This window comes from Salmo salar, chromosome 06, assembly GCF_965601325.2.
Source record: "Salmo salar chromosome 06, fSalSal1, whole genome shotgun sequence".
NCBI lineage: Eukaryota > Metazoa > Chordata > Actinopteri > Salmoniformes > Salmonidae > Salmo > Salmo salar.
The window spans coordinates 40,531,292-40,545,726 of NC_138296.1; the positions used below are offsets into that span (position 1 = coordinate 40,531,292).

At 44.3% G+C, this 14,435-nt stretch overlaps 1 protein-coding gene across 1 annotated transcript; it reads left to right on the forward strand.

The window, feature by feature from the left end:
- The first annotated feature begins 59 nt into the window (after positions 1-59).
- Positions 60-14,198, forward strand: LOC106607218 (non-receptor tyrosine-protein kinase TYK2). Its single transcript, XM_045720483.2, has 24 exons — positions 60-233; positions 798-1,006; positions 2,431-2,554; positions 5,454-5,586; positions 6,189-6,352; positions 6,554-6,938; positions 7,070-7,255; positions 7,534-7,691; positions 7,808-7,925; positions 8,060-8,243; positions 8,396-8,514; positions 8,756-8,923; positions 9,324-9,411; positions 9,673-9,800; positions 10,026-10,161; positions 11,113-11,264; positions 11,388-11,538; positions 11,669-11,760; positions 11,918-12,110; positions 12,339-12,457; positions 12,691-12,863; positions 12,982-13,099; positions 13,246-13,356; positions 13,451-14,198. The coding sequence occupies exons 2-24, from the start codon at positions 820-822 to the stop codon at positions 13,589-13,591; spliced, it is 3,528 nt and encodes a 1,175-aa protein (XP_045576439.1). The 5' UTR covers positions 60-233; positions 798-819; the 3' UTR covers positions 13,592-14,198.
- Positions 14,199-14,435: the final 237 nt, after the last annotated feature.

A 14,435-nucleotide genomic window follows, 5' to 3' on the forward strand; every position in this document is an offset into this window, starting at 1 on the left:
GACTTGATTTGAGCTATACCACAAGCGTACTGTAGTACAGCTGGTTCAAGGGGAGTGGCCAAAAGTGTCTTTCGGTGTTTTCGTCTTGTAGCTGACTTCTCTATCTATGCGCTTCACGGGAATGCGTAGGAGTAGGGGAAACACGCATTAGGAAATCAGTCATACGAGTAGTGGACTTCGGTTCAACCTGCATTGGATTTTCTAACTACACGTTTTAGGGACGCAACTAAATGGTAAGAAACCTGTAGTTTGACAAATGTGCAATACAATTTAGAAATACCCGGGTTAATTCCAGCATTGGCGGATAAAGCATACTATATCAGTATTATAGGAAGTGGGCTTTACAATTGTTTACAGTACACAGTAGGCTATATTCCACCATATCCGTGAGCAATCAGTTCGATGACGAAGTGATTAATGTAACAGTGAGATAGATTTGGAAAATGTGGAAACATTGGATAAATTATATCCGGATTTTCGTGTCATGTTATCGTTACATTTTCGTCTTTACTGATGTTCATGTGCAATACCCGGAAGGCCTTACTAGAAAATATTGGATCATATCGCGAGTTCTCAGAACATGGTAATAATGCTGAACAATTACATGGTAACAAATCTATTTGATCCAGATGTGCTTACTTGCTACAATAAGGCTTACATTGTATTTGAGTATAATTTTTGTTGTTGATATGAACAAAACCCATGTATAAAACGCATGTCCTTAATTGTTTTCTGGATTTGTTACCATGTAATTGATTACAGTGAAATACTTTTCTCTTACTTCCTCGCTGTGACAGGTGTAGTGACCCAGCCTGGTCCATGATGTCTCGAAGTGGCCGCTCCAAGAGTACCAGGACAGGGTCATCCACAGGCCAGTGTGAGCCTCCTCAGGGACCAGGCGTCCATGTCTATCTGTTTTGGACCAAGGGAGGGGAACGCTATCTGACCCACACAGAGGGTAAAGTGACAGCTGAGGAGCTTTCAATCTCTGCAGCACAGACTGTGGGTAAGAACATGTACCATTTATTGTTTTAATGAAACAGAAACAATATTTTGTGTGAATATTGAGAATGAATTTAGGGCTCTCAGGTTAGCTGTGTGGTGTTCTGTTTCCTCATGTTTGAGGACATTGGCAGCCTGGCACATAAGGGTGTGTTTGAGTTGATGACTCCAGGCATCTGGGTTTTACAGGGCATTCGGGAAAGTATTCAGACCCCGTCACTTTTTCAAAATGTTACGTTACAGCCTTATTCTAAAATCGATTAAATAGTTTATTTTCCTCAAATCTACACACATTACCCCATAATGATTAAGCAAAAACAGGTTTTTAGAAATGCTTGCAAATATGTAAATTTGATATTTCCGTAGTTTTTTTTATACAAGTATTTAGACCCTTTACTCAGTACTTTGTTGAAGCACCTTTGTCAGCAATTACAGCCTCGGGTGTTCTTGGGTATGACGCTACAAGCTTGGCACACCAGTATCAGGGGAGTTCCTCCCATTCTTCTCTGCAGATCCTCTCAAGCTCTGTCAGGTTGGATGGGGAGTGTCGCTGAACAGCTATTTTCAATCGGGACATTCAGAGACTTGTCCCGAAGCTACTCCTGCATTGTTTTGGCTGTGTGCTTAGAGTCGTTGTCCTGTTGGAAGGTGAACCTTCACCCCAGTCTGAGGTCCTGAGCGCTCTGGAGCAGGTTTTAATCAACAATGTATTTTGCTCCGTTCATCTTTCAATCGATCCTGACTAGTCTCCCAGTCCCTGCTGCTGAAGAACATCCCTACAGCATAATGCTGCCACCACCATGCTTCACCGTAGGGAGGGTGCCAGGTTTCCTCCAAACGTGATGCTTGGCATTCAGGCCCAAGAGTTCAATCTTGGTTTTATCAGACCAGAGGATCTTGTTTCTCATGGTCTGAGAGTCTTTAGGTGCCTTTTGGCAAATCCAAGCAGGATTTCATGTACAATTCCTTTGACCTCATGGCTTGGTTTTTGCTCTGACATGCACTGTCAACTGTGCGACCTTATATAGACAGGTGTGTTCCAAATCATGTCCAATCAATTGAATTTACCACAGGTGGACTCCAATCAAGTTGTATAAAACTTCTCAAAGATGATCAATGGAAACAGGATGCACCTGAGCTCAATTTCGAGTCTCATAGCAAAGGGTCTGAATTCTTATGTAAATAAGGTATTAGAGTTTTTTTGTTTTTACATTAGCAAAAATGTCTAAAAACCCATTTTCACTTTGTCATTATGGGGTTTTGTGTGTAGATTGTTGAGGACATTTTTTTTATTTAATCCACTTTAGAATAAGGCTGTACCGTAACAAAATGTGGAAAAAGTCAAGGTCTGTGTACTTTCTGAATGCACTGTATGTCATTGAAAGGGTGTATCCAAGGTGTGCGTAACCTATATATCTCTCCCCCTAGGTATCACTCCACTGTGCCATGTCCTGTTTTCCCTGTATGACCCTGAATCCCACTGCTGGTACAGTCCCAACCATTTTTTCAACCCAGAAGAGCAGACAAGCCTGACACTCCATTATCGCATGAGGTTAGTGTGTGTGTGTGTGTGTGTGTGTGTGTGTGTGTGTGTGTGTGTGTGTGTGTGTGTGTGTGTGTGTGTGTGTGTGTGTGTGTGTGTGTGTGTGTGTGTGTGTGTGTGTGTGTGTGTGTGTGTGTGTGTGTGTGTGTGTGTGTGTGTGTGTGTGTGTGTGTGTGTGTGTGTGTGTGTTTAAAAAAAGGCCATCCCGTCCCCTCCTTTCAACCTACATTTCCCTCACACTCCCTTCATTTTCCCTTGAGTCCCATTAGTTTGGCAGTTCAGCCTACCTTAGTTAGCTCTGCCGTTCCCAACCAATCAGAGCTCTTGGAAAGGCGCTACTGGACACTGCACCCACTGAGGTCAGAGTGTTATCTTTGTCCGAAGAAAGAAGACGCACATTTCTGAGGTCAATTTTTATTGTGGACAGCAACAAGAATACCTGAATGTGGTGCGTGCATCAAAATAACCACAATTCATTCGGAATAACACAAGTACTATTCCACCCAGATTTACTCCCAGTCTAGATTCATGTTATATGACCAGAAGTGTGTGAAGAGGAAAAGTAAATTAAAACCCTGAAAAAAGAAGCATCATCATTGTTCTTACCGGACATCCTGTGGAGGGTCAGAACCCAGAGAAGCATCAGCATTCTGTGATGGATGTAGTCTATCACAGTGCCATCCGTTTTGTCACCAAAGCCCCAGTATACTACCCACCACTGCGACCTGTATGCTCTCGTTGGCTGGCCCTCACTACATATCCGTTGCCAAACCCATTGGCTCCAGGTCATCTATAAGTCTTTGCTAGGTAAAGCCCTGCCTTATCTCAGCTCACTGGTCACCATAGCAACACCCACCCGTAGCACGCGCTCCAGCAGGTATATTTCACTGGTCACCCCCAAACCCAATTCCTCGTTTGGCCGCCTTTCCTTCCAGCTCTCTGCTGCCAATGATTGGAACAAAATGCAAAAATCTCAGAAGCTAAGGGCGTCTTATGTCTCCCTCTGTGGTGGCTAATTTCTGCATTACCAAATGAGGAGAGTTACAAACTTCACACACCAGTCAGAGTTATACTTAAAACTACATCTTTAATAATTAAGATGCTTTTGCAAAAGCACTTTAACTTTCAATGATGTGCTATCTCTAATGAACCATTGAAAAGTGTCAACACAAAAGTACAAAGATCTTTTATAGCCAAGATACACCCCTCTCAACGTACATGACAAACCACAGATACATAGAATGGGTCACAAGGTTAAGATTTGTATGAAAGATATCTATAAAACATAGCAGACAGCAACAACTGCTGTATCACCAGTGTTCATTGTATAGACCAGTATCTGGTCCTCCTACTCCAAACTGGAACTGTCTCTCCCTGGGACGGTATAGAACAGAACCATTAGCTCATGTTCTCTGGAATGCTCTTTTAGGCGTTATTACCCAAAGACATCGTAAATCTCCTCTTGTCAGTGCTATCTCATAGAGGCCCATCCTCAGTAGAACACACACACAATAGTTAACAGAATACTCTATTCTGTCAAATATTACAACCATTATAATACAACACAAGCATTATAACATAATCTTGCAATTTTCCATGACACCTCTTTAACTTTAAGCATCAGCTGTCAGAGCAGCTTACCGATCACTGTACCTGTACACAGCCCATCTGTAAATAGCACACCCGACTACCTCATCCCCATATTATTACCCTCTTGCTCTTTTGCGCCCCAGTATCTCTACTTGCACATCATCATCTGCACATCTATCACACCAGTATTAATGCTAAATTGTAATTATTTTCGCCTCTAGGGCCTATTTATTGCCTACCTCTCTACTCTTCTACATTTGCACACACTGTACATAGGTTTTTCTATTGTGTTATTGACTGTACGTTTGTTTGTGTAACTCTGTGTTGTTGTTTTTGTCGCACTGCTTTGCTTTATCTTGGCCAGGTCGCAGTTGTAAATGAGAACTTGTTCTCAACTGGCCTACCTGGTTAAATAAAAGAGAAATAAAATAAATAAATAAAAAAATTGTTCTGTATGGACATCCTGTGGAGGATCAGAACCCAGAGAAGCATCAGCATTGTTCTGTATGGACATCCTGTGGAGGATCAGAACCCAGAGAAGCATCAGCATTGTTCTGTATGGACATCCTGTGGAGGATCAGAACCCAGAGAAGCATCATCATTGTTCTGTATGGACATCCTGTGGAGGATCAGAACCCAGAGAAGCATCAGCATTGTTCTGTATGGACATCCTGTGGAGGATCAGAACCCAGAGAAGCATCATCATTGTTCTGTATGGACATCCTGTGGAGGATCAGAACCCAGAGAAGCATCAGCATTGTTCTGTATGGACATCCTGTGGAGGATCAGAACCCAGAGAAGCATCAGCATTGTTCTGTATGGACATCCTGTGGAGGATCAGAACCCAGAGAAGCATCATCATTGTTCTGTATGGACATCCTGTGGAGGATCAGAACCCAGAGAAGCATCATCATTGTTCTGTATGGACATCCTGTGGAGGATCAGAACCCAGAGAAGCATCAGCATTGTTCTGTATGGACATCCTGTGGAGGATCAGAACCCAGAGAAGCATCATCATTGTTCTGTATGGACATCCTGTGGAGGATCAGAACCCAGAGAAGCATTAGCATTGTTCTGTATGGACATCCTGTGGAGGATCAGAACCCAAATCCCAGTCAGCATAATTGTGCTAGCGGGTGAGGGCATTCACAGCCGACCGTTCAGAAGGGCGAGGGCATACCAGCCAACTGTTTTTATAGTGTGTGTGTGTGTGTGTGTGTGAGAGAGAGTTAGAATTGGTCTGTATGGGGAGACGATGCACTGTATGCTTTTATGTACAGGCATATTTATATAGGGAGTTTTCTCTTTCTGTTCCCAGGTTTTACTTTCGGAACTGGCATGGGTTGAGTGAGAAGGAGCCGTCAGTGGTGCGATATGCCCCACGGTCAGGGACAGAGCACGGGGGCTCACCTCTACTAGAAATGACCTCCCTGGAATACCTCTTCTGCCAGGTGAGTTTCAGAATGAGGCGTGTTTTATCCAAAATGTGTTTGTATTCATATATTCCTGTGGAAGTGTGCATTAACATAATATTCCTGTGTCACGCGGACATTTTCATATTGTGAAACAAGTCATTTTGGGTTTACTACCTTTTTATTTGGCCATTTTTATTGTTAAGAAATGTGGTGGGTACTCTCTTCGTTCGCTGGACTTTATCCTGCTAACTGTTCCAAATGTCCGAACTGAATTTGGTAAAAGGGCTTTTATGTACTCTGCCCCATCGTCTTGGAACGCCTTACAAAATACTGTTAAACTGGAAGAACTTGTCCTGATTGGTATTTTTAAATCACTGATGAATGATCTTGAGACTGATTCCCTGACCTGTCAATGTTTTTAATTTGCTGTTTTTGATTTTGTTATACTCTTGTTAATTCTATGGTTTTTACTAGATTACTTGTAGTTTTTCATGTTGTTTGTCGTAATTTTTGTAATGACTTGGTGCTGCCTATCTTGGCCAGGACGCTCTTGGAAAAAAAGATTTTAAATCTCAATGAGCCTTTCCTGGTTAAATAAAGGTTAAATAAATAAAACATTTCCCTTTTGTTTCTCTTAGGCAAAGTTTGATTTTGTGAATGATGTCACGCCGATGGAGGATGCTCAAGGAAAGGAAGAGTTGAGTCGCTTTAAGAATGAGAGTCTGGGGATGGCTGTGCTGCACCTCTCTCATCAGGCCCTGTGCTCAGGCTGCACGCTACAGGAAGTGGCCAAGTCTGTCAGGTAAGCCATGAGTCAGAGGGGATGGGTGCATTGCTTTCGGAAGGGCTTTGACAAGGTTTCAGATATTACTATAGTCTGAGGCTGTGTTGAAAATGGCACCTTATTCACTATCAAAACTAGTGCATTATATAGGAAAACTAGTGCCTTTACAAACACAGTAATGTTTTGATTTACTTCCATATTCCCCTTGCCATACTGTAGCTTCCTGCGCTGCATTCCGAGATCCTTCTCCAAACACATAGCGAGGGACAACTTCCTGACCAAGATCCGTATCCGGCGTGTGTTTGCTGACTTTGTGAGGACCTTCCAGGAGCACACTGTGGACTTAGGACGCCTGGGCTCCCAGGAGGTCATGTATAAATACCTGTCTACTCTTGAGCACCTAGCCCCCCGCTTCGGTACAGAGACCTTCCTCATGGCCCACCTGGAGCTGAGGACGGACGGGGGCGACGGGAGCGGCTCCTACCTCAACACCAGCCACGCCCGCGGGGCCTCTGACCCTGAGAACTTTGACCCTCAGGTCATGCATGAGGTCATGGTGTCTGGTACCAAGGGGATTCAGTGGAGGAAGATCACAGTGCAGAAGGTATGTCCGTCTGTCTCATTGGATGTCTATCAAGCTTTTTGACTGCTAGTTAGAACTGTGAGTTGCCTTTGTGTGTTTCTCGTAGTATGCCTTCTGTGGGATGCTCTGTAAATTGTGTCTATCCATTCTAGGCCCAGGCCAACAGTTACTTTGGGAACGATTACTTAGGGAATCGGAAAAGTGTGAAGCAATCACCCCTCCAGCAAGAACCTAAATCCTCTGACACATGGACGTCTTTCTGCGACTTCCCGGAAATCTCCCACGTCACCATCACTGGAGCCAACGTCAGCATCATTAAACAGGACAACTTCTCTATGGTTCGAGCACCTGCCTCTCACCTGCTTTCTGTTGGACCCCAAACTTATCTTGACATACACACACGTAGCTCCATGTTTTGTGCAAATCCCCCATTGACAACAGTGCATGATTTATGCGAAAACCTAAGTCTAGTGTGCAGATCTCAAGATAGGTTTGTGTGTGTGAAGTTGCATCTTACTATATGATGTATGTCTGTATGGAAGCGGAGTATCTGACTGCGAAATGTGTGTAGGTGGTGTTTTCTGAGGATGATATGTTTATATGTGTGTGTGTGTAGGAGGTTCAAATGAATTCCAGCCTTGAGGCTCTGTCTTTCGTCTCCCTGCTGGATGGGTACTTCCGGCTTACTGCAGACGCACACCACTACCTGTGTCACGAGGTGGCTCCGCCCAGAGTAGTGCTCAGTGCCACCAATGGCCTCCATGGACCAATGAAGTGAGTAACACACACACACACACACACACACACACACACACACACACACACACACACACACACACACACACACACACTGTCCTGGCTCCCACTACAATTCTGACTGTCTTTTTCAGTGATGACTTTGTGCTGCAGAGACTGAGGAAGGAAGCCGTTGAAGAGGGAGCCTTTCTTGTGCGCTGGAGCGTCCTCGACTACCACCGCATCATATTAGCTGTTCTAAACAAGAGTCAGGTAAAAGTGCCTCCACACCAAGCCCTGAAGGACGAGGAACATGGAAAATGTACAGTCCAAAAACATAAAAAGCAATACAATGTCAGAAGTTATATTTTTGGATGCATGTGTGTGTCTTTGCTGGCTTCCTATAGGATGGACAAGCTGCAATCCACAAGCAGTTCAGGATCCTGCATCGTGGTTCAGTGTTTGCTCTGGAAGGCTGGGACCGGGAGTTCTCCACTGTCAAGGAGCTCACCGACAGCCTCAAGACTTTTGTGCTCAAGTCTGGCACGGACAATTTCACTGTGAAGAAATGCTGCCTACCCCGACCTGCAGGTTAGTTTGTGTGATGTGTTTTTTATAGATGTGCATTGGTGTTGTTCTGCCCCTAACATACAACAGAGATTGTACAGAGATGTTATTCTGTAAAGATGTGTTGTGTGTCCATGGTTTCCTATACTGTATTTAAATGAGCGTTTGTGCTGCAGAACTGTCCAACCTCTTGGTGATGAGGCAGGGTGTGGACCAGTGTGTTCAGCCTGACTCTGTGGCCCTCTGTCTGACTCAGCTGAAGTTCCATCAGATCAAAGACAAGGAGATCACCCAGGTGAGAGAGAGGGCATTCTTCTCTTCTATACATCTCTCTGTCAGCGCCCTCCTTTGTGTGTGTTTCACCTGGGTTATATTCAGTAGGGCACACCGTCGCGAAACACTTGGCAACGGTATCTCCCAGTTTCACTAAATTCCAATACATTTTTCCCTACTGAACACTGATGCTCTTCTCTATCTTTGTCCGGTTTGTACCCAGTACTTCTAAAATGGCTATGTCTGTTTGTCCCTGTGCTTAGGAGCAGCATCTGGGCCGTGGGACCAGGACCAACATCTACTCGGGCAGTCTGTTGGTGAGGGGCGGAGTGGAGGATGAGGAGGACAAGTGGAACAACAATCTTACTGATCGCAAAGAGATCCGAGTGGTTCTTAAGATCTTGGACCAGAGCCACAAGGACATAGCATTAGTGAGTTACCATTAATCTATCATTATCATTAATCTATCATTATCCTCTTACAGGAATTGATTGCGTGGTGAGTAACCTTACCTGAGACCTGAAGACTAGCTCGGTGTGATAATGCCTGGACTTTAGCTCGGTGTGATAATGCCTGGACTTTAGCTCAGTGTGATAATGCCTGGACTTTAGCTCGGTGTTATAATGCCTGGACTTTAGCTCGGTGTTATAATGCCTGGACTTTAGCTCGGTGTGATAATGCCTGGACTTTAGCTCTGGGCGATAACACCATCCCAGGTTCCAACACAGTTTGCCACAATCACACTACCGTTTTCACCAATTCAACTCTGTTGAATGTGAACCTTTGTTCACAATGTCATGATAATCCTTCCTCTTTCCTGTCCTCTCGTAGGCGTTCTTTGAAACAGCCAGTCTGATGAGCCAAGTATCTCACAGTCACCTGGTCTTTGTACATGGAGTGTCTGTCAAAGGATCTGAGAGTAAGTCACCATGGCACCTCACACTTCCTCTTTCAGCTGTGCAACTTCCTTCTTCAGCACTGACACTTCCCTCTCAGAAGGTTAATTGTATTGGTTGTTTGAATTACTAGGCAACAGGACTGGTGTACAGTACAACCACAAGCCTGACTCTCAGCCAAACCATAGCCTTTAAATTAGACTCAATACAATGAAGTGTCGGTCATCTCTAACAGTAAGTGGTGTGATCCTTGATAATAATCCTTGTCTTTGACCTGTCTGCAGACATCATGGTGGAGGAGTTTGTGGAGTTTGGGCCTCTGGATGTGTTCCTGCGAAGGGAAAGGGCTCTGGTCACTCCTCAGTGGAAATTTACTGTAGCAAAACAGCTGGCCAGTGCCCTGAGTTACCTTGTAAGTCAGCCTGATACCCTCACATCACAACAAACTAAGATTACTCCTCACTCATATGAAACAATAATCTTTTAGGATGTTGATCTCCTGTCTTCTGTAATAGCCCCTCCGTTTCAAACTCTAAACCCTTGTGTCCATAGTTAATGTATTGCCAACCCTCATCTCCCACTATTGAGTGTCCTGAATGTACTTTATGTTGTTACCTCTACCACCTGGTTACTGCAGGAGACTAAACAACTGGTACATGGTAACGTCTGTGCCAAAAACATTCTGGTGGCTCGCCGTGGTCTGGAGGAGGGCACCTTTCCCTTCGTCAAGCTGAGTGATCCAGGCATCGCCCTCAACGTGCTGTCCAGAGAAGGTTAGTTCCTACTTGACCAATAAAACAGTTAGTTCCTACCAGACCACTTCCATGTTGGGCAACACTCACTACATGATAAATAGAATCTCTCCACAGTGAGTTATTTTGTCAACCCTCAATTTCCGTCTCTGGTGATTTTGCTTGGTCTTTATTCTTTTAGATCAGATTGAGTCACAAGAAGTCCTGTGCAAACCACTTCCTGGTTGCTGTGAGGCCCACTTCCTGGTTGTCTTGCACTTGCCATCAAATTGACACTTAGCAGGAAGGCTTTAGAGGTTATTTAGTTTGTGTTGTGAGACCATGTGATTCATGAACCTAGCAGGTATATCTCACTGGTCACCCCCAAAGCCAATTCCTCCTTTGGTCGTCTTTCCTTCCAGTTCTCTGCTGTCAATGACTGGAACGAACTACAAAAATCTCTGAAACTGGAAACACTTATCTCCCTCACTAGCTTTTAAGCACCAGCTGTCAGAGCAGCTCACAGATCACTGCACCTGTACATAGCCCATCTGTAAACAGCCCATCTATTTACCTACCTCATCCCCATACTGTATTTATTTATTTATCTTGCTCCTTTGCACCCCAGTATCTCTACTTGCACATTCATCTTCTGCACATCTACCATTCCAATGTTTAATTGCTATATTGTAATTACTTTGCCACCATGCCTAATTATTGCCTTAACTTACCTCATTTGCACTCACTGTATATAGACTTTTTCTTTTGTTCTACTGCATTATTGACTGTATGTTTGTTTATTCCATGTGTAACTCTGTGTTGTTGTATGTGTCAAATTGCTATGCTTTATCTTGGCCAGGTCGCAGTTGCAAATGAGAACTTGTTCTCAACTAGCCTTCCTGGTTAAATAAAGGTGAAATAAAACATTTAAAAACTACTGAATGTAGTGGTATTATATAGCCTGGTCTGACTTAGACTGTCTATGCCCTACAGAGCGTGTCGAGCGAATCCCATGGATCGCCCCGGAGTGTGTGCCAAGCAGTGCCCCATTCGGCAGTGCTGCCGACCAGTGGAGCTTTGGAGCCACACTGCTGGAGATCTGCAACAATGGAGATTTGCCCATGAGTGGCAGCACGCTCACTGAGGTACCTACAGCCCTATCGTCACTGCCCTTCAATTCTCCTCTCTCTAATCATAACTCATTTATCTGCCATCCTCTTACCACGCCTGTGATTCATGCTGACCCCTGACCTCTCTCCTGCCAACAGAAAGAGCGTTTCTACGAGACGCGGAGTCGCCTCACCGAGCCCTCGTCGCAGGAACTGGCCAGCTTCATTAGCATGTGTTTGACCTACGAACCCCGGGAGAGGCCGTCCTTCCGCACTGTGCTTCGAGAGCTCACTGAACTACAGATCAAGAGTATGTCCCCTCCTTTTATTCTTTGGATCACAGTCTGTTTCTCTCCGTTTCCTCTTCTAGCATTTAGATTGACCACATTTTCGTGATTGATTAGTGTTGCTTTAATGTTGCTCTCCTGGTTTCTGATCAGATCCTGACATATCCCCCCTGGAGTCTCTCCCGGACGCTGACCCCAACGTTTTCCTCAAACGCTACTTGAAAAAGATCCGGGACTTAGGAGAGGTGAGTTAATTTCCCCGCAGGACAACAGGACTCTTATAAACCCCTCTGTGCTCTTCATCTTCTGTTGTACTTTGTGATTTACTAGCATTATGTAAAACATTATTCCCTGGCCTCCCTCTAACTGAGAGAATGCTTTGTGCTCTCTCTTTGTCTCCAGGGTCACTTTGGGAAGGTGATTCTCTATGTGTATGACCCAGCCAACGACGGGACAGGAGACTATGTAGCAGTGAAGGCCCTGAAGCATGAGGGAGGCAGCCATCTCCGTGAAGGCTGGATGAAGGAGATTGAGATCCTCAAGTCTCTTTACCACGGCAACATAGTCAAGTACAAGGGCTGCTGCTCTGAGCTGGGTGAGTGGCATGTGATCCACCCAAGCTCACCTGTCTGTCATCCACCTGCTGTATATGACTGTCTCATTTTCATACAATGCTTGTTTATTATATTTCTTGCTTGGCTCCTTCCTACATATGACATGTTCTTGTGTTGGGGTTTCCAGCATCTGTTCACATTTACATGTGTAGGGTAGCGTCTGTATGTATGAGTGACTGCTGTAAATGCCTGTTTCGTTGTCTCCACAGGAGGGCAGACGGTGCAGCTGATTATGGAGTTCCTACCGCTGGGCAGCCTCAGAGAGTACCTAGTCAAACACCGCCTGGGCGTGGCTCACAGCCTCCTCTTTGCACAGCAGATCTGCCAGGTGAGACAAGAGCACTGCATGGGGGGCTGGTAATATATAGATATAGGTAATGTAGATTCCTTCTAGGGTTCTGTAGCAGGTACATTGTTTGAAGATTTGCTATTCAATATTGGAATATTGTTTTATACAACAATAGATTAAAGTACTTTATTTTCTTCTCTAACCACTACTCTCTTTCACCTTGGTCTCCCTCATTTCTCCTCCTGCTCCTTCTGCTTTTTTTCCTTTTTAAGGGGATGGATTACCTGCACTCGAAGCGATACATCCACCGGGACTTGGCTGCCCGGAACGTACTGGTGGAGAATGAGCATCTGGTGAAGATCGGGGACTTTGGCCTTACCAAATACATCCCAGAGGGAGATGTTTACTACCGTGTGCGAGAGGATGGAGACAGTCCTGTGTTCTGGTGAGTCCTGGAGCCATTGAGCAATTACTTCCCTGCTGGGCTCTGGGCTGCTAATTTCGAGTCCAGATGTGTGCATTAAAAGGTGTCTTACGGTTTACCTTTGACTTTTATTTTACAGGTATGCAATTGAGTGTCTGAAGGAGAGCAAGTTTTCCTTTTCTTCAGACATTTGGTCCTTTGGCGTGACGCTCTATGAGGTCCTGACCCACGGTGACCATCGTCAGAGCCCTCCAGTGGTACGAAACGACACCCTCCGTCTAAATCCACATGATCCATTTAATCAAGGCCACCAACCCTTTACATAATACTGATGCAGTCAGCGTGTGGTTTGCTGAGTGTATTAGTTGTGACGTGTGCGTTTTGTATGTGTTTTTTTTTATAGAAGTTCACTCAGATGATGGGTAACGTGCACGGTCAGATGACAGTGATGGTGCTGATCAAGCTGCTGGAGAAACACAATAGGTTGCCCTGCCCCCGAGACTGTCCTAGCGAGGTAAAGCCTACAGCTAAACACTCTCACACAGTCTTCATTATTTCTGTAAGCCAGATGCACCTAGGGAAATGAACCTGTCTTTTGTTTTCAACAGGTCCACATGTTGATGCAGCATTGTTGGGACTTTGACCCCGCGAGAAGGCCATCTTTCAAATCCCTTATTGAGTCCATCGTAGCGATTCGCAAGACATACGAACGGCAACCCAATGTGCGGCTGGCCCAAATTAGCCAATGAGAACCTTACTTTTTCACAGGCCGGCTGGCCTTACTCCTGTATACCTCAGCACTTTGCTACATAAATCTACTCTAGATTCTACACCACACCCTGCACCACAGTGCCCTCTGTCTGTTCTGAAGGAGTAGACTGCTCTTTGTATTAATAAATAGGAACTCAGGTTTTTAGTAATTCTCATCCATTCATTCATATAGATGAGCCCTTAGTGATGGCACTTGTTTTATTTTGATGCGACAGATATTATTTTTTTTAGGTGTGAAATTCCCTGAATGACAGCTATAGTGCTGTCTCCGGAGGAGAACCTGGTCCATGTTCCGTGACTGATCCAATTAGGTTCTACATTTTAGCCAGAATTGGAGGATCCCATTCATATAAAATATTTACTATCCAGAACAGGAGAGGAGCTGTCGTTCCACATGATTTGTCACTCATAATGTTCACATGATTAATATAACACTTCAATTGAGGCATGTATATTACCAACAGTTTCTCTTTATTTCTGTATTGGTGTAAATATAAAACATTTACTGTTTTTATTGTATCATATCATGTTTTTCCCTATGTTTGTTTGTATTAAATGTTTGAGTGGGCGAATGTTGAAAATTAAGCATTTGTATCCCTTGACTGTGTTTTATAAATTTGACCAAAGCCCAAAAAATGCAGGTTGTGAATTGTTAGTTCATCATTTGTAACACTTTCACCGAATGTAAATGCCCAATTGTGTATTTCTTTTTTTTTAAAAGAGGCTTGAGTGCAAAGCAAAGGGAAGTCCACTTCTGTTTGTCAACTTGAGCAAACTGTCTACTCAGATGTGTTATGATAAATATGCTAAGGTCCAGTGTGC

Bases quoted from the DNA above. Each gene is read 5' to 3' on its own strand.
- LOC106607218 (XM_045720483.2), top strand. From the start codon at position 820: ATGATGTCTCGAAGTGGCCGCTCCAAGAGTACCAGGACAGGGTCATCC. The intron at 12,111-12,338 runs GTGAGTGGCATG...TTGTCTCCACAG, and splicing joins GGGCTGCTGCTCTGAGCTGG to GAGGGCAGACGGTGCAGCTG. The intron at 13,357-13,450 runs GTAAAGCCTACA...TGTTTTCAACAG, and splicing joins CCCGAGACTGTCCTAGCGAG to GTCCACATGTTGATGCAGCA.